Below are 17,961 nucleotides of genomic sequence, written 5' to 3' on the forward strand. Positions count from 1 at the left end.
GGCTAGCACTCTGCCACTTGAGCCACAGCGCCACTTCTGGCCGTTTTCTGTGTGTGTGGTGCTGGGGTATTGAACCCAGGGCCTCATGTATACGAGGCAAGCACTCTTGCCACTAGGCCATATCCCCAGCCCTTTCTTTTTTTCTTGCTTTCTCTCCCTCCCTCCCTCTCTCTCCCTTCCTCTCCCTTCCTCTCCCTCTCTCCCTTCCTTCTTTCCTTCCTTCCTTTCTTTCTTTCTTCCTTCCTTCCTTCCTTCCTTCCTTCCTTCCTTTCTTTCTTTCTCCCTCTCTTTGTTTCTTTCTTTCTCTCTTTCCTTTTCCCTCCCTCCCTCCCTCCCTTCCTTCCTTTTCTCCTCACTATGTAGCCCAAGCTAACCTCAAACTCATAATTCTTCTGCAGCTAATATAACATGTCCTAAGTACTGAAATAGCCAAATGGCAGCTTGGGCTGTTGGCCAGCTGGGGAGGGAAGTGAATGAGGTCGCCGTGGAAGAGCTAAAACTTCATCTCTCTCAAGATAGGAAGGTCACAGATGGCTTCTCAAGTGGAATGATACTGTTATGAACATGATGGCTGAAGTCTGTCATCCTAAATACTTGGGAGGCAGGGATTGGAGGGATCATAGTTCAAGGCCAGTCTGGGCAAAGAAGTTCATGAGACTCCATCTCTACCAATGGCTGGGTACTGTGGTATACACCTCTTATGCCAGCTTTAAGGGGACACAGTGGCTGGGCAGAGTGATGTACATGCATAATGGGTCTGGAGGCATGGCTCAAGTGGTAGAGCACCTGTCCAGAAAGTGTGAGGCCTGCAGCTCAATCGCAACTACTGCCAAAAAATTAAAAAGCACTGTCATGTGCCAAACAATGGTACTTCAGTCAATAGCCTTTGGCTGCTGTTAATCACTATATATGATGGTGGGCCCATAAGATTACAGCCAAGTGCTGGGTGTGGTGGCACACATATATAATCCCAGCTCTTTGGGAAGATGAGGCCAGCCTAGGTTCCACAGCAAGACCTAGTTTCTAGAGAAAAGGAAAAGAGAAAGTAGCCTGAGGAGATCGTAGCTGATTTAGTCCGATACATTATATTCCATGATGCCTGCAGAATGGCAGGATCATCTATCTACTTATTTCTCATTACTAAGCAATACTTACTGTTTAGAACCTTGCAGATGTGAAGCTACAAAACAGGCTAGGGGTGGTGGCACCTGCCTATAATCCCGAATGCTTGAGAGGCAGAGATAGGAGGATTGTGCCTATAGACCTGCCTGGACTGCTGTGGTTCGGCTGACAGAGTACACATGTAATGCCCTGGGTTCAAACCCCAGTACCAGTAAGAAAAGAAAATGTCAGAAAGAATCAACAGTCATTTGGTAGGGTTTATGGAGGGGCCAAGTGAGACAATAAACCTTTCTTTATTGTAAGTGTGTGTGTGTGTGTGTGAGAGAGAGAGAGAGAGAGTGAGATGGGGCTTGAACTCAGGCCGTGGGCGCTGTCCTTGAGCTTTTGTGCTCAAGGCTGGCACTCTACCACTTAGTGCTACAGCCCCACTTCTGTCTTTTTAGTAGTTAATTGGAGGTAAGAGTCTCATGGACTTTCCTTGCCCAAGCTAGCTATGAATCATGATCCTCAGATCTCAGCCTCCTGAGTAGCTAGGATTATAGACATGTAATGTGTCATGTGGTAAAGAAAAGAAGTGTTGGGGCTGGGGATATGGCCTAGTGGCAAGAGTGCCTGCCTCGGATACACGAGGCCCTAGGTTCGATTCCCCAGTACCACATATACAGAAAACGGCCAGAAGCGGCGCTGTGGCTCAAGTGGCAGAGTGCTAGCCTTGAGCGGGAAGAAGCCAGGGACAGTGCTCAGGCCCTGAGTCCAAGGCCCAGGACTGGCAAAAAAAAAAAAAAAAGAAAAGAAAAGAAGTGTTTTCAGTTTTAATTTAAATACTCATACAGAAAAGTACTTAAAAGATAGAAATATTTTTTGACAAATCTGAAGTATTAAGTATTATCAACTTCCATCGTGATCGTACAGCACCCATCCATCTTCTGTAAGTTTTTTTTGGTAATATCTGAGTTCCTAAATTAGGCGCAGGCAGGTGACGGAGCCACAGCTTCTGCATTCGTGCCCCAGCCCCGGCCTCCTTGCCGATGGCTTCGAGGTCTCTGGGTGGTGAACACGGTGGCCTGATGCTCTGGGCTTCTCCGTTGGCTCTGCTTCTCTCTGCACAGAGCTCCGACTCGCCCTGCCTAGGCTGCTCCCTCAAGGCTCTGTCTTTCTCCGCAGGCCGAGCATGTCAGGGCTCCACCTCGTGAAGCGGGGCCGAGAGCACAAGAAGGTGGACCTGCACAGAGATTTCACCGTGGCCTCCCCCGCTGAGTTTGTCACACGCTTTGGTGGGGATCGGGTCATCGAGAAGGTACGGGTAACCCAGGTGGGGCTGGGCTAGGGTGGGAAGGACGTGGGGGGCCCTCTTCCCATGACACTTGTATTTAATGCTGGTAATACTCTTGGCTCCCACTGTGGTCAGATGCAACAGGCTCATCGCCCCATTTCACAGCGGGGAGACTGAGGCCTCTGGGCATGGTCAGTAGACACAGAACCCTGAGCGGCTTTTATGCAAGGCCGCTTTCCTGGTTATTTGTAATGATGCATACAACCCAGACACCCCCCTCCCCCAAAACAGGTTCAGACCATTGCCATTCATGAAGGCCCACACTCTCCCCCTTCTCTCTCGTCAAGGCTCAGAACCCTACTCTTTGGTTATTCCTGCTGTGTTCCTAGCCAAGCTGGCTGCAGAGATTGGCATTGGTTGTTCAGGCTTGTAGCTATAAAGTGGAAGAGCCAGGACTTGAACCCGGGTCATGTGGTTGCAGAGGCTGTTCCATTTGAGAGCATGGCCTATTGAGTGTGGGGAGGAGGCCTCCTGTCGCCTCCTGTACACCATCCTGTCTCCTTCGGCCATCCTCAGTGCTCTCAGTGGCTTTACAGATGAGGAAACTGAGGCTGAGAAGCTAGGGTTTGAATTGGCTGTTGGACCCCAGTAGTGCAGTTTTCAGGTTCCCCAGCCAGGCTAGCTGAACACAGTCATTCTTCTACTCTGCCCCAGATTTAGTCATCTGGGAAGGATCCAGAAAGTACGGTTTTTGCCACACTTGGCCAGAGACTGTTTCACAGCCTGTCCAACTTGTGGGCAGCACCAAATTCCCAGGAGCTCAGAGGCCAGAGTGCTGGGAGAGGCCTCAGCCCAGAGCTGGTGCACCTCTGGCTTCACTGTGACCTTGGCTTGTCCTCTCCCACAGCCTGGGGATTAGAGCAGCCATCAGTTCCTTCCCCTTGGGCTTTCTGGAGCATTCTAGAACAGATAGGGCCACCCATTCCTCCTTCCCTCCCCTCCAACCCTTGCTTTGGTAATAAGGTTGACAAAGCCACAGCCCAGCCAGCACTGGTAGCTCACACCTGTCATCCTAGCTACTCAGGAGGCTGAGATCTGAGGATCAAGGTTGGAAGCCAGCCCAGGCAGAAAAGTCACCATGAGACTCTTATCTCCAATAAACCTCTCAAAAACCTGAGGTGGTGCTGTGGCTCAAGTGGTAGAGCTAGTCTTGAGCACCAAGAGGCTCAGGGACAGTGCCCAGGCTCTGAGTTTAAGCCCCACGACTGACAACAGCAACAAAAAAGCCACAGCCCGTTTCATCATTGCCTCCCAAAAGTTACTTGTGCCCCAGCAGGAAGAACAGTGAACTTGGGCTGGAAGCCGGTGGTCAGATCCTCGCGTGGCTGCAGGGGGATCATTTCATCAGGTTGAGGAGTCTCAAGCCAATACTTAGCTAACAGTGGAGGAGGACTTAGCACTCTCAGACAGCTTTCAGGACCGATTGAGTCATTGACAGATTGTTTGATTGACTTAAATATTTACTTAACTATTTATATATAATATGTATATTATAAATCATATATAATACAAATACATATAATATATTATTTATTTATTTATTTTGTCCTGGTCCTGGGCACAGTCCCTGACCTTCTCCCACATAACTAGGATGACAGACATGAGCCACCAGCACCAGCTGAGTTTTAGTGTCTTTACCCTCAACTTGGAGAGTAGTAAAAAAAAAGAGAGGTAGTCAAAATGAGAGCAAGTGAAACATACTTACATTGTGGTGCGGTACATACTTACATTGTGGTGCGGTACACACTGAACACTCAAGAAATGTCTGCATTGATCAAAATCCCGCCCCTCGTCCCCTCATCCATTCACGCAGTCTCCCATTCATCCATTCCCTTGGCCATCCATTCATGTGGCTGGCAGCCTGTGAGGGATAGAAACACAAAGCGTCATGGAGGAGTGCCGTGGGTGTGGCGCTAGGCTCTGCCATCATGAGATGGACCTGGCAATGGCAGGCAGCCGCCATGTACATCAGCCTCCTTTCTGGCTTACCTGTGTAGGTGCTCATCGCCAACAACGGCATCGCTGCCGTGAAGTGCATGCGTTCCATCCGCAGGTGGGCCTATGAGATGTTCCGCAATGAGAGGGCCATACGCTTCGTGGTCATGGTGACCCCGGAGGACCTCAAGGCCAACGCAGGTACCTAAGCCTGACCCCTCCCCTTGTCATCTTTACTTGTCCTCTCCTCCTCCATCCTGCCTGGCACCAGAGTTCCAGGATACCTTCACAAGTCTACATTTATTTACTCTTTCTTTTTTTCTTTTTTTTTTTTTTTGGCCAGTTGTGGGCCTTGGACTCAGGGCCTGAGCACTGTCCCTGGCTTCTTCCCGCTCAAGGCTAGCACTCTGCCACTTGAGCCACAGCGCCGCTTCTGGCCGTTTTCTGTATATGTGGTGCTGGGGAATCGAACCTAGGGCCTCGTGTATCCGAGGCAGGCACTCTTGCCACTAGGCTATATCCCCAGCCCCTATTTACTCTTTCTTTATATATGTATATATTTTGTGCTGGTCCTGTGGCATGAACTCAGTGCCTGGGCCCTGCCCCTTAGCTTTTTGCTCAAGGCTAGTGCTCTACCACTTGAGTTATAGCTCTGCTTCTGGCTTTTTGGTGATTAATTGGATTTAAGAGTCTCATGGACTTTCTTGTCCAGTCTGGTTTTGAACTGTGATTCCCCAGATCTTAGCCTCCCAAGTATGTAGGATTACAGATGTGAGCCACCAGCCCCTGACTCCTCTCTTCTTTATTTAACTACAATGTCTGCTGATCACAGGAGAGATCTACGTGCCTTAGGAAAAAAGCAGTGGTCAGTTAATCTGCGGAATGGAAATCCTATCATTGTTCTGGCAGCTTGGGATCTTTTCCAGATGTTTCCCTCCGGTGCTGCTGTTCTCTGCTGTGTTGCAGTCACTTGTCTGGTTGTCTTTGCTCACCTATGTCTCTTAAACAGACTCAGTCTGTAACTGCTAGATGATTCATTCGCTTCCTGAGTAGTCTTGTCTCTTGATAGCCCCTTTAAGAATGCCTCAGAGGGGGCTGGGGATATGGCCTAGTGGCAAGAGTGCCTGCCTCATATATGTGAGGCCCTGGGTTCGATTCCCCAGCACCACATATACAAAAAATGGCCAGAAGTGGCGCTGTGGCTCAAGTGGCAGAGTGCTAGCCTTGCGCAAAAAGAAGCCAGGGACAGTGCTTAGGCCCTGAGTCCAAGCCCCAGGACTGGCCAAAAAAAAAAAAAAAAAAAGAAGAATGCCTCAGAGGCCCGGGTCCTGTTGGCTCACACCTGTAGTCCTATCTACTAAGGAGGCTGAGATGTGAGACTCACAATTTGAAGCCAGCCTGAGCAGAAAAGTCTGCTCCCATTAGCCAGTAAAAAAGCTGGAGAGGAGGTGTGGCTCAAATGGTAGAGCAACAGGCATGAGGAAAAAAAGCCAAGTGGGAGGTCCTGAGTTCAAGCTCCACTACTGACTGGCTTGTTGGCTTGTGTGTGTGTGTGTGTGTGTGTGTGTGTGTGTGCATGCACCCCCCGCCCCCCATACACACACTGCTTCAGAGGCCGCAACACTATACTTGGTGCAATCAACCTCAGCATCATCTCCTAAGCTCTGCCCTGCATGGACATGGCCTTGCTTGTTTCTCAGCCCCATTTTACAGATAAAACCATTTGAGATATGGGGCACAAACTCACCACTTGCCCACAGTCCCATAAGCAGCGTGTGACACAGGCAGGAGGGGAGCCCCACTCTGTGGTCAGGTATTATCCCGTAGGCTTTCTCCACGTTGTGCTGACAATTCCTATCCTTACCTGGGGTAGGTAGGCCTTGTGTGCTGGCCCCTACCAGCCTCGGATCCCTACCGTCCTGGTGAGCTGCCTCCTTTCTCTTCTGTGTCCTTCTGGGCCTTTTCCAGGACACCGGTATTCACCTAATGAAAATCACATGGAGTTTTCTTCCAACTTTATTACATTGGTCCACTGCTGTCATGGAATCTTTGTGGTTGCTTTCAGGGGCTGGAATGTGGTTGCCATTGACTTCAGTCTCCCCATAGATCTTCCCCTTTTCTTCCTGCTCCATTCCAGAGTACATCAAGATGGCAGACCAGTATGTCCCTGTGCCGGGAGGAACGAATAACAACAACTACGCCAACGTGGAACTGATTGTGGACATCGCCAAGAGGATCCCAGTGCAGGTAGGTGGGCCAGGCTGCCCTGGGGGGGCCCCACAGCCTGGGGGGGGGTGCCCTGAGCTCTGGAGCAACTGGGTTCCACCGTTCACCTCAGCTGGTAGGACACCACACAGAGCTCTGGGGGGATGGGAGCTAGGGGCTTAAAGATGGAAGGGTCTGAGTTCACCCCTTTCTGTATTTACAGGCGGTGTGGGCTGGCTGGGGCCATGCTTCCGAAAACCCCAAACTTCCAGAGCTGTTGTGCAAGCACAGGATTGCTTTCTTAGGTAGAATGTTCCATCCAGCAGGGGTGTGAGCACTGGGGCATGGTATGGGATGACACCTGTTCAGCATCTCCTCTGCTTCTGCACTACCCTTCCCTTGTGAGGACCAAGCCGACTGGGAGGGGGGCAGGCCCATGTTACCATGGTTACCACAGCAGAATGATGGGAGGCCAGTGGAACCCTCTGTGGTTGTTTCTGTTGGTCTCATGGTCACGGCCAAGTTCAGATATTTGACTCTGTGTGTGTGTGTGTGTGTGTGTGTGTGTGTGTGTGTGTGTGTGTGTGTTTGAGGGACCACATGTTTATCTGGGTTGTTCTCAGGCCTCTAGGATTCCCTGACTCGTTGATCACAGTCCCCACATCTGACACCATTTGATAGAAATATTACTGTTTGGAGGCATCTGGAGTTTTGTGTGCATACTTGTTAGCTCTGTATTTGTGCAAATCTGTTAACACAGGGCATCATGAGTGCCATCAAGAGATTGGTTTCAGGATACACCTCCCCCCCCCAAAAAAAGACACCAAAGTCCACTGATGCTCAGAGCAGCATTGAATTTGCACACAACACCCTGCCCACTTTACCCTTTTTAGATTACTCCTTTTGTATTTTCTTTTTTTGGTACTGGGGATGGAACCCAGGACATCACACTTGCTTGCTAGACAGGTGCTTTGCCACTGAGCTACATCCCAGCCCTCTTAGATTACTTAAAGTGCCTGACAAAATGCAGAGCGATGTTATACTGCATTAATTAGGGAATAATAACAAAAAAAGTCTACACCTATTTAGTACTAACACAGTTAAAAATAGCTTTCCCCTCCATGGTGGGCTGAGTCCTCAGACGCTGAATGCAAGTGGAATGAGGAGTGTCTGTCCTGGGATGTGGAGTCGTTGTGTCAGAGCACAGGCCCAAAAGGCCGGCTGGCTGCCTCCCCAGTCTGGCTTCGACACCCTGCGGTCCAGCTCTTTAGAGGCTAGCTTGTGTCCTCCACCCAGCTTTGTGCCTCCTGATGGGGTGCTTTTCTGTGTTCACCACACAGCTGACTTATAACCAGTTACAACTGGCTTTCAGTCCAGATGGTGCAAGTTGATGGATACAGTAGCAAAGTGACTGAGTCTTTTCGTATCTGATGTGAACTAGGCTCTTAGGAAGCTGGATCTGAGTCCCTCCCTCCCTCCCTCTTCTCCCTCCCTCCTTCCTTCCTTCCCTCCCTCCTTCCTACCCTCCCTTTCTTTCCTTCTTTTCTATTTTTCCTCCATCCTTTGTCTTTCATCCGGCCTTGTCACTGTGCACTTGTTTGCTAGTTGGCTTCCAGAGTCTTCTGACTGAGGCCATCCTGTTGTCTTTTCCCTGACTACTCAGGCCCCCCGAGTGAAGCCATGTGGGCCTTGGGAGATAAGATTGCCTCCACCATCGTGGCTCAGACGCTGCAGGTCCCAACCCTGCCCTGGAGTGGAAGTGGTAAGGCATTCTAGTTCTTATTTTAGGGGAACCTCTCAGTCTAGCTGGGGTAACAGGAGTGTGCTTTTAAAAATTCTTCTGTTTAGAGCCAGGCACTGGTAGCTCACGCCTGTAATCCTAGCTACTCAGGAGGCTGAGATCTGAGGATCCAGGTTCAGAGGCAGCAGGGGCAGCAAAGTCTATGAGACTCTTATCTCCAATTAACCACCAGAAAACCAGAGGTAGTGCTGTGGCTCAAGTGGTAGAGCACTAGCCTTGAGCTGAAGAGCTCAGGGACAGTGTCCAGGCCCAGAGATCAAGCCCCATGACTGACAAAAGTTTTCTGTTTAGCCAGGCATGGTGCCTCATACCTATACTTAAGCAGCTTGGGAGGCTGAGGTGAAAGGATGGAGGTTAGGAGGGAGACTGGGCAGAAAAGTCCATGAGATTTTTTTTTTTTGTTGCTAGTCCTGGAGCATGGGACTCAAGGCCTGAGCACTGTCCCTAGCTGCTTTTTGCTCAAGGCTAGCACTCTACCTCTTGAGCCACAGCGCCACCTCTGGCTTTTTTGTGTATGTGGTGCTGAACCCAGGGCTTTATGTATGCCAGGCAAGCACTCTACTACTAAGCCACATTTCCAGCCCTTCCATGAGATTCTTTCTCTAGCTAACTAGCAAAAAGCCAGAGGTAGAGGTGTGGGTCAAGTGGTAGAGCACCCCCTTAAATTAAAAACAGCCCCCCAAAGAACAAACCAACCAGTAAATATCACGGGGTCCGGAGTTCAAGACCCAACAGAGAACCCCCAAAAAGAAAAAAAAGGCTCCTTGGGGGTGGTTGGGATTCTTTTTGAAGTCCACATTGCTCTGGGGAGAGGCAGTGTCAGTTTGATTTCCTGGGGGAGGGGGGGCGGGGGGGCCAGGTCAGTTCCAAGGCATGGAAGAGGCAGTGAAGGAGGCTGGGAGGATGGCTCTGTGCTTTGTTGGTCCAGAGCAGCTTAGGTGCTCCCGGGACTGTGCTCTCAGGGCTCTGTTCTGCCCTCCTGGGGGCGGGAGGGCTCAGCCTGCTTTGTGCCTCTCTAGGTCTGACGGTGGAGTGGGCAGAGGAGGACCTGCAGCAGGGGAAGCCCATCCATGTCCCCGAAGATGTCTACAGCCTGGGCTGTGTGAAGGATGTAGACGAGGCCTTGGAGGTAATGGCAGCGCTAGCAGGGGACCAGGGTGCTAGAATTGCCTCCTTGTCTTGGCAGTGGTGGGTTGGTACCTGTCTCATCTCTGAAGAGAGCTGTTTGTTCTTGGTCCTTAGGCAGCAGAAAAAATCGGTTTTCCACTGATGATCAAGGCTTCTGAAGGTGGTGGAGGGAAAGGAATCCGGAAGGCTGAGAGTGCTGAGGATTTCCCCATGCTATTCAGACAGGTGAGCGGTCCCTGCCTTCTTGCGTGTGTCTTTTCTTTCCTTGGCCACCCGATGACTTCTTTCAGCATTCTTTTCTCATCCTCTAGGAGGGATTTTCAGGAGCTGGGGTTGTGGCTGTATGTTTTGTGTTTTGTTTTGTTTTTTTTTAACTTTTATTACTTTTGTGAGTAGTGGTAGAGATTATACCTAGGCCTTCAGCATGCTAGGCAAGTGCTCTGCCTCTGGGCTATGTTCCAGCTTTGTGTTAAAGAGGTGTGTGTGTGTGTGTGTGTGTGTGTGTGTGTGTGTGTGTGTACGCATTGTTATTGGGGCTTGAACTCAGGGCCTGAGCTTCTGTTCTCCTATCTTCCCACTGCCCCTCACCTGACATTTCTGGGGTAATAGGCACCATGCTTTATTGATTGAGATGGGGTCTTACTAACCTTTCTGTCTAGGTTAGCCTCTAACTGTGATCTTTTTTTTTTTTTTTTTTCAATTGGTTATGGGGTTTGAATTCTGGGCCTGGGTGCTGTCCCTGAGCTCTTCAACTCAAGGCTAGCTCTCTACAATTGAGCCACAGTGCCACTTCCAGTTTTCTGGTAGTTAATTAAAAATAAAGAGTCTCATGGACTTTCCTGCACGGGCTGGCTTGGAACCTTGATCCTCAGATCTCAGCTTCCTGAGCAGCTAGGGTTAAAGGAGTGAGCCACCGGCACCTGACTTACTATGATCTTTTTTATCTCTACCTCATGAGTATGAGCAGTCAAGGGTTATGTGGTGGTGAAGAAAAGTCCCTTTCCCCATCCCTTCCAAGTCTCTTCTCTCTCAGATGGAACCTTGTAATTAGGTCTTTTTCTTGAGCCCTGTGTATGTTATGGAGAGTCCTTAGTTCAAGCTTCAGTACTGGTGTGTATGCACATGTGCGTGTGTATGCCCACGTGCGTGTACACGCACACACAAACACACACAGAGCAGATTTGCAGAGGAATCAGTGCTGTTGTTTGATGCTGTCTTTTGATGACTTCCAGAAGCTTCTGGAGTGGATTTCCCCATGGAGAGCCAGCAGCTGTTTTTCCCCTTCAGGTGCAGAGTGAGATCCCGGGCTCTCCCATCTTTCTCATGAAGCTGGCCCAACATGCGCGGCACCTGGAGGTCCAGGTGCTCGCTGACCAGTATGGGAATGCCGTGTCACTGTTTGGGCGGGACTGCTCCATCCAGAGGCGCCACCAGAAGATCATCGAAGAGGCGCCAGCCACCATTGCCACGGCAGCAGTGTTTGAGTTCATGGAGCAGGTATTCTTTGCAGAGCTGGGGTTGGTGGTGGTGGGGATGGCACTGCCGGGAGCCACCCCACAGGGGATTTCAGGGCCACACAGGTGTGTTGTGGGTGTCAGCTGATTGCTGAGGTCCTGAAGCTTTCCGCACATCACAGGTCCTCAGTGGGCACTGGACAAGGAAGCCCACGGTCCCTTCTGATTCCCGAGGCAATTGCTGGAAACCTTTACCTCTTCCTGCAGTGTGCGGTGCGCCTGGCCAAGACGGTGGGCTACGTGAGCGCCGGGACAGTGGAATACCTGTACAGCCAGGACGGCAGCTTCCACTTCCTGGAGCTGAACCCCCGCTTGCAGGTGGAGCACCCCTGCACAGAGATGATTGCTGATGTCAACCTGCCGGCTGCACAGCTGCAGGTGAGCCAGTGCCCCCCCCACACCCCTACTGCGCCTCCTTCCCTTCTCCTGTTCCCTTTCGCTCTTTCTGCCCTCTCACCCCATGCCTCGCTGACCTTCCAGAGCAGCGTTTCTCAGCCTTTCATTTCACAATCAGATCTTCAGGACATTTTCTCTAATCCTTCTCTTGGGAGATCTGTCATGAGAGAGGTCCTGTATGTATTTACATTCCATAAATTTATCTGTGTTCTGCACACTAAAAGAGGAAATTTTTTTTTCTCCACACCCCCTGGGGGGTCAGTGTTGCTTCCATTGAGGACACATGACCTGCAGGTATTAAACTCCCGGATTAACAAGAACTCTTAAATTAGTGTATCTGTCCTCTGTTCTTCCTTTCCTTCTTCCCTCCCTTCCTCCTCCCTTCTGCTCCTCCCTCTTTCTTACTTGATGTACTCACACACACACACACACACACACACACACACACACACACACACACATTTGCCAGTCCTGGGGCTTGAACTCAGGGCCTGGGCACTGTCCCTGAGCTTCTTTTTGCTCAAGGCTAGCACTCTACCACTTGAGTCACAGCACCACTTCTGGCTTTTTCTGTTTATGTGGTGTGGAGGAATCAAACCTAGGGCTTCATTTATGCTAGGCAAGCACTCTAGCACTAAGCCACGTTCCCAGCCTGTATTTATATCCTTAAAAAATTGCAGGAGAGTTACACAAAGAATACACCCTGTAACTATATTCACCAGTTGTGAAGTTGCCATCCATCCATCCATCATCTACCTATTTTCCTACTTACCTATTTCTCCCCCCCCCCCCCATTAGTCTGTATAATTTCTTTGGAGAAATTTTTTGGAGTCAATCTTTTAATGGTTGGGCTGAACCTTTGTGAGGTGATCCATAAATATTGTAATATAGGCATCCTGAGAACAGGCAGTCTGGTGCAGTGTGGGATATAGCCGTGTCCCTTTGGAAGGAGAGCTGCAGCTAGTTACCATTCTGTCTACAGTGGCAATGCCCTGCTTCCTGTTGTCTCCATAGATAGGTCTTACGGCTGCTTTTATTTGTTTGTATGAAATCTGGATGCCAACCCAGGACTACACCTTGTATTTCATTGTCATGACTCTTTAGTCTTTTTTTTTTTTTTTGCCAGTCCTGGGGCTTGAATTCAGGGCCTGAGCACTGTCCCTGGCTGCTTTTTGCTAAGGCCAGCACAGCGCCATTTCTGGCTTTTTCTCTATATGTGGTGCTGAGGAATCGAACCCAGGGTTTCATGTATGAAAGGAAAGCACTCTACTACTAGGCCATATTCTGAGCCCCCTTTAGTCTTTTTAATCTGGAACATTCTTCAATCATAGGTTTGTTTTTTTTTTGCCAGTCCTGGGCCTTGGACTCAGGGCCTGAGCACTGTCCCCGGATTCTTTTTGCTCAAGGCTAGCACTATGCCACTTGAGCCACAGCGCCCCCTGGCCGTTTTCTATATATGTGGTGCTGGGGAATTGAACCCAGGGCTTCATGTATATAAGGCAAGCACTCTTGCCACTGGGCCATATTCCTAGCCCAATCATAGGTTTTTTGTGGTGTTTTTTTTTTTTTTTTGCCAGTCCTGGCTCTTGGACTCGGCCTGGGCACTGTCCCTGGTTGCTTTTTTGCTCAAGGCTAGTACTCTACCTCTTTATCCACAGTGCCACTTCTGGCTTTTTCTGTTTATGTGGTGCTGACTAATTGAACTCAGGGCTTTGTGCATGCTAGGTAAGCATTCTAGCGCTAAGCCACATTCCCAGCTCCCCTTTTTTGTTTTTTCTTTTTGGTTGGGACAAGGTCTTGAATACAGAACCTTGCACTCTCTTTCTTGCTCATGGCTTGTACTCTTATCTCTTGAGCCATACCTCCGTTTTGCTTACAGATGGAGTCTCAATTACTTTTCTGCCCAAGAGCTGGCTTTGAACCATGAACTTCCAGATCTCAGTCTCCTGAGTATTTAGGATTACAGGCATGAGCCACCGGCGCCTGGCCCCATTTTTTTCATTCTTGTCATTGGCTTTTTGTGTATGGCGTCCTGCAGCACTGGCACTTTTGAAGCATTTAGGCTGCCTGTCTGTGAATCTGGATCTGTCCAGAGATTTCTTCCAGATCACATCACATTCTGACAGAATTATCGCAAGGGGGATTGCCTGTTCTTAGTGCATCCAGAGAAGAGGCCCAAACTGTGAAATGTGAGTGTCTGGGTTTTGCTTCTTCTTCTTCTTCTTCTTTTTTTTTTTTTTAAACAACTTGTCTTTTTAATAAATTTTATTGTTAAGTAGTTGTACAAACAGGTTACAATTTCTTAAGTCAGGTTGTGAGTACAGTTCATGTCCATGAATGTCACAGTTGATCAATGTGACTCCTTTCATCATTCTCCCCTTCCCATCCCTATCTTCAAGTTACATAGTTCAGTTTTTATATAATGTACATTGAATATAATGCCAGCATTTGCTCACTCATTCTCCCTTCATTCATATATACCTCCCTTGTTCTCTTCCCAAATAACATGTTTCTGCTTCCTGGTATTCATTTAGATAAATAATACATTTGTTGTTCAGAAGAGTTACATATTTTGCTGTAACTTTTAGCTAAGTGATTTTTTTTCCAGTCCTGGGGCTTGAACTCAGGGCCTGAGCACTGTCTCTGGTTTCTTTTTGCTGAAGGCTGGCACTCTACCACTTGAGCCACAGCACCATTTCTTGCTTTTTCTGTCTATGTGGTGCTGAGGAATCGAACCCAGGGCTTCATGCATGCTAGGCAAGCGCTCCACCACTAAGCCACATTCCCAGCCCCTTGTTTCTTCTTTATGCCAGTATTCCTGTGGCCTTCAGAAAGCCTCCTGCCTGAGCATTACAGCCGGGTCCCTTCCCACTCTGGTAGCTCTGGGCACCAGGGCTTTCCTTCATGTGCATATTTCCTCATGTGACTTTTGTTTCTTGAATGCGCTTCTTTCCACACACTGTCTGCTCTGCGGGCGCCTCCTCTTGTCTCACAGATTTTTCCATTTGCTTTTCCTATCCCACTGTAGCACAGCAGCCTGTATAGATAGGCTGGGCTTAGTATGTCTGAAATTGTTGACTGAGCCTCTTTCCTCACTACTGGGCCATTTGGGACCGGGATTCCAAGGGAATGGACCTGATTTGGAGGCCTGGGTTCTTTGTTATAGATTGCCATGGGTGTGCCGCTGCACCGGCTGAAGGACATCCGGCTTCTGTATGGAGAGTCTCCATGGGGGGTGACGCCCATTTCCTTTGACACTCCCACCAACCCTCCACTTGCCAGGGGCCATGTCATTGCGGCCAGAATCACCAGCGAAAACCCAGATGAGGCAAGTGTGGGGCCCCTGGGTTTCCAGCATCTTCCATTTCCCAGGATGTGTGGGTTAGGCACAGAGGGAATGCTTCCTCAACCTGTGACGTGTCCAGGGACCAGGCAGATCCTCACTGTTACCTGGAGAGCCTGCTGGGTAGGTGTGTCCAGTGGGTAACTCGTCCTTGGCTGCTCCTCTGGTGCAGAGCCCAGGTCCTTAGGTTTCCAACCCCTGGTGCTTTTTCTGTAACATGGAGTCTGGAGCACTGTGGAAGTTTCCCTCTGTGGCTTGCTCTTTCTTAGGTTTTGTAAAGGACCACGGGCATGTCAAAGTTCATAGGCTGCTAACTGATGGTCACAGGTCTTAGTAATCTACTCTGACTTAATTTTTTTTTCCTTCATTTTTGAAATTAGTACCTACGCATAATTTTTTTTTTTTGCCAGTCCTGGGCCTTGGACTCAGGGCCTGAGCACTGTCCCTGGCTTCTTTTTGCTCAAGGCTAGCACTCTGCCACATGAGCCGCAGCGCCACTTCTGGCCATTTTCTGTATATGTGGTGCTGGAGAATCGAACTGAGGGCTTCATGTATACGAGGCAAGCACTCTTGCCACTAGGCCATATCCCCAGCCCCCAACCTATGCATAGTTTTTGAGACAGAGTCTTGCTGGGTAGCTTCAGCTGGCCTCAAACTCACAATTTTTAACTTTCCTAGTGCTGGGATTATAGGTATGTGTGCCATCATGCCTGTTTCTTAAAATTAAAAGAACAAATACATATACACATATATGTATGTATATATGTATATATATATATATATGCACACGTGTCTACACATAATTTGTTTTGGTTTTGGTGGAACTCAGGCCCTTATCCTCGCTAAGCAGGTGCTTACCACTTTTGAGCCACTCTAGTAGCCCTAAATTACGTTGTGCTCACACTGGTGCTTGAACTCAGGACCTGGGCTCTCTCCTGTAGCTTTTTGCTCAAGTCTGGTGCTCTACCATTTGAGCCATAGCCCCACTTCTAGCTTTTTCTGGTTAAATGGAGATAAGAGTCTCAAGGATTTTCCTTCCCCAGGTTGGGTTTGAACCTTAATACTCAGATCTTAGCCTCCTGAGTAGCTAAGTTTGCAGCTGTGAATCACTGGTGCCTGGCTTTTAAACATGTTTGTAATTGATGCATACAAAATAAAAAATTGAGCCTCCTAGCCAACTGTTTTTTCTCTATATTAACTATAAATATATAAATACATATTTATATATTTAAATATGTATATTTAAAGACATTGATGCATTCACGTAGATCCACAGCAGGAGATGCAATGCTGGCTGAACTTTGCTTGGGGGAGGGAGAGCCTCTTGCTGGCTCTGGCCAGAATGGAATTCAGGTGAAAATATATCCAGAGTAATGACTTATTCCTTCTTACTTTTCCTTGGGGCACCAGGGGTTTAAGCCGAGCTCGGGGACAGTCCAGGAACTCAACTTCCGCAGCAGCAAGAACGTGTGGGGCTACTTCAGTGTGGCAGCAGCCGGAGGCTTACATGAGTTTGCTGACTCCCAGTTTGGGCACTGCTTCTCCTGGGGCGAGAACCGTGAAGAGGCCATTTCGTTAGTATTGCCGGCCTGCCTTCCTGCCCGCCCGCCTGCCTGTGTGCCCTCCCTGCTGCTTACCCTCTTGCCTTCTCTCCCTCCCTCTTGTAAGAACCAGACTCTAGGGAGCTGGGAATGTGGCTTAGCGGTAGACTGCTTGCCTTACATGCACGAAGCCCTGGATTTGATTCCTCAGCACCACATGTACAGAAAAAGCTGGAGGTGGCGCTGTGGCTCAAATGGTAGAGTGCTAGCCTTGAGTGAAAGAAGCCAGGGACAGTGCTCAGGCCCTGAGTCCAAGCTGGAGGACTGGCAAAAAGAAAGAAAGAGAGAGAGAGAGAGAGAGAGAACCTTTCCAGTAGGAAGGTAAGACCCAGGGCTGGGTCTTGAGCACATGAGAATACTGACTTAAAGGAGACCCAGAAAACCTGCAGGTTTCCAAGATGGTGAGTCTGACAGCTGCAAATGGAAAGGGCCGGTGGTGTTTTGATAGTCTAGCTTCTTTGTTGGCTTTATTTATCCCAAGTGAACTCCCTCTCTCCCTTCCTCCCTCCCTCCCTCCCTCCCTCCCTCCCTCCCTCCCTTCCTCCCTCCCTCCCTCCCTCCTTTCCTTCCTTCCTTCCTTCCTTCCTTCCTTCCTTCCTTCCTTCCTTCCTTCCTTCCTTCCTTCCTTCCTTGTCCTGGTTCTTGAACTCAGGGCCTGGGCACTGTCCCTGAGCTTCTTTTGTTCAAGGGTAGTACTCTACCTCTTGAGCCACAGCACCCCTTCCAGATTTTTCTGTTTATGTGGAACTAAGGAATTGAACCCAGGGCTTCATACATGTTAGGCAAGCACTCTACCACTAGGCCACATTTCCAGACCCCCAATGAGTTTCTTAGGAGGATGTGTCCTAACGTGCACCGCATAAGTTAGCTGTGAGTGAACTTAGTTGAGTTTGACCATTTGAATGATGGCACTTCTCTGCCAGCTTTGAGTAGTTCATCGGAATCATGTCCAGTGGTGTATTGAGATCCTGGAAGGATGGAGGATTATTTCCAGCAAGTACCATCTGCTAGGGGGAGGTAAGAGACAGGTCAGCCAGCTTACCCCACTCTGAATGAAAAAACCTTTAGCTTGGCCCATGCTCTTCACAGTGGTCTCTCAACTTGAAGAGCACCTAGAAGGAAATTTCCAGAACTTCCTATTAGATCAAGTAGTGTCTTGGGTTCTGTTCTAGTGTCCCCAGATGTGGAGACCCCTCAATGCTAAAGCCAAGAAAACTGGGCACACGTTGCTGTGTGTCTCCACCCCCTCCTGCCTAGCTGAGTCCAGGAGCTTTGCTGTCAGATCCCCCTCCTGACCCCACACTTGGCTCCCCAGACCTGCTTGGCCCCCACTTTTTGGCCTCTTCATTTTCTCTTTTACACTGAGGCCATTGATGCCCCCATTCCACAGCTGCTCACAAGTAGAAAGGCCCCCTTCCTCCAAGAAGAGGTGTGTTCAGCACCTGGTCTCTTTTCCATGCATTTCCTCCCAGTAGTCACTGGGTCCCGCCACGGGGGAGGAAGCCACATGCGCCAGGCCTCATGTCCCCCGGGTCGGGCCACAGTGACACTTGTCCTCAGAGCACACAGCTATGTGGCTGGCA

General features: G+C 49.4%; 1 protein-coding gene across 4 annotated transcripts in view; it reads left to right on the plus strand.

Moving 5' to 3' along the window:
• Acacb (acetyl-CoA carboxylase beta) overlaps positions 1-17,961 on the plus strand; it is an 85,296-nt gene that overhangs the window by 18,885 nt on the left and 48,450 nt on the right. For all 4 annotated transcript variants that reach the window (XM_048342785.1, XM_048342784.1, XM_048342787.1 and 1 more), the window contains 11 exons: positions 2,287-2,419; positions 4,453-4,591; positions 6,528-6,637; positions 6,819-6,900; positions 8,259-8,357; positions 9,416-9,525; positions 9,639-9,749; positions 10,812-11,021; positions 11,246-11,416; positions 14,601-14,762; positions 16,188-16,351. In XM_048342785.1, coding sequence (XP_048198742.1) covers positions 2,287-2,419; positions 4,453-4,591; positions 6,528-6,637; positions 6,819-6,900; positions 8,259-8,357; positions 9,416-9,525; positions 9,639-9,749; positions 10,812-11,021; positions 11,246-11,416; positions 14,601-14,762; positions 16,188-16,351 — 1,491 coding nt within the window. The remainder of the gene's footprint in view (positions 1-2,286; positions 2,420-4,452; positions 4,592-6,527; positions 6,638-6,818; positions 6,901-8,258; positions 8,358-9,415; positions 9,526-9,638; positions 9,750-10,811; positions 11,022-11,245; positions 11,417-14,600; positions 14,763-16,187; positions 16,352-17,961) is intronic.

This window comes from Perognathus longimembris, chromosome 3, assembly GCF_023159225.1.
Source record: "Perognathus longimembris pacificus isolate PPM17 chromosome 3, ASM2315922v1, whole genome shotgun sequence".
In the NCBI taxonomy this organism is placed as follows: Eukaryota; Metazoa; Chordata; class Mammalia; order Rodentia; family Heteromyidae; genus Perognathus; species Perognathus longimembris.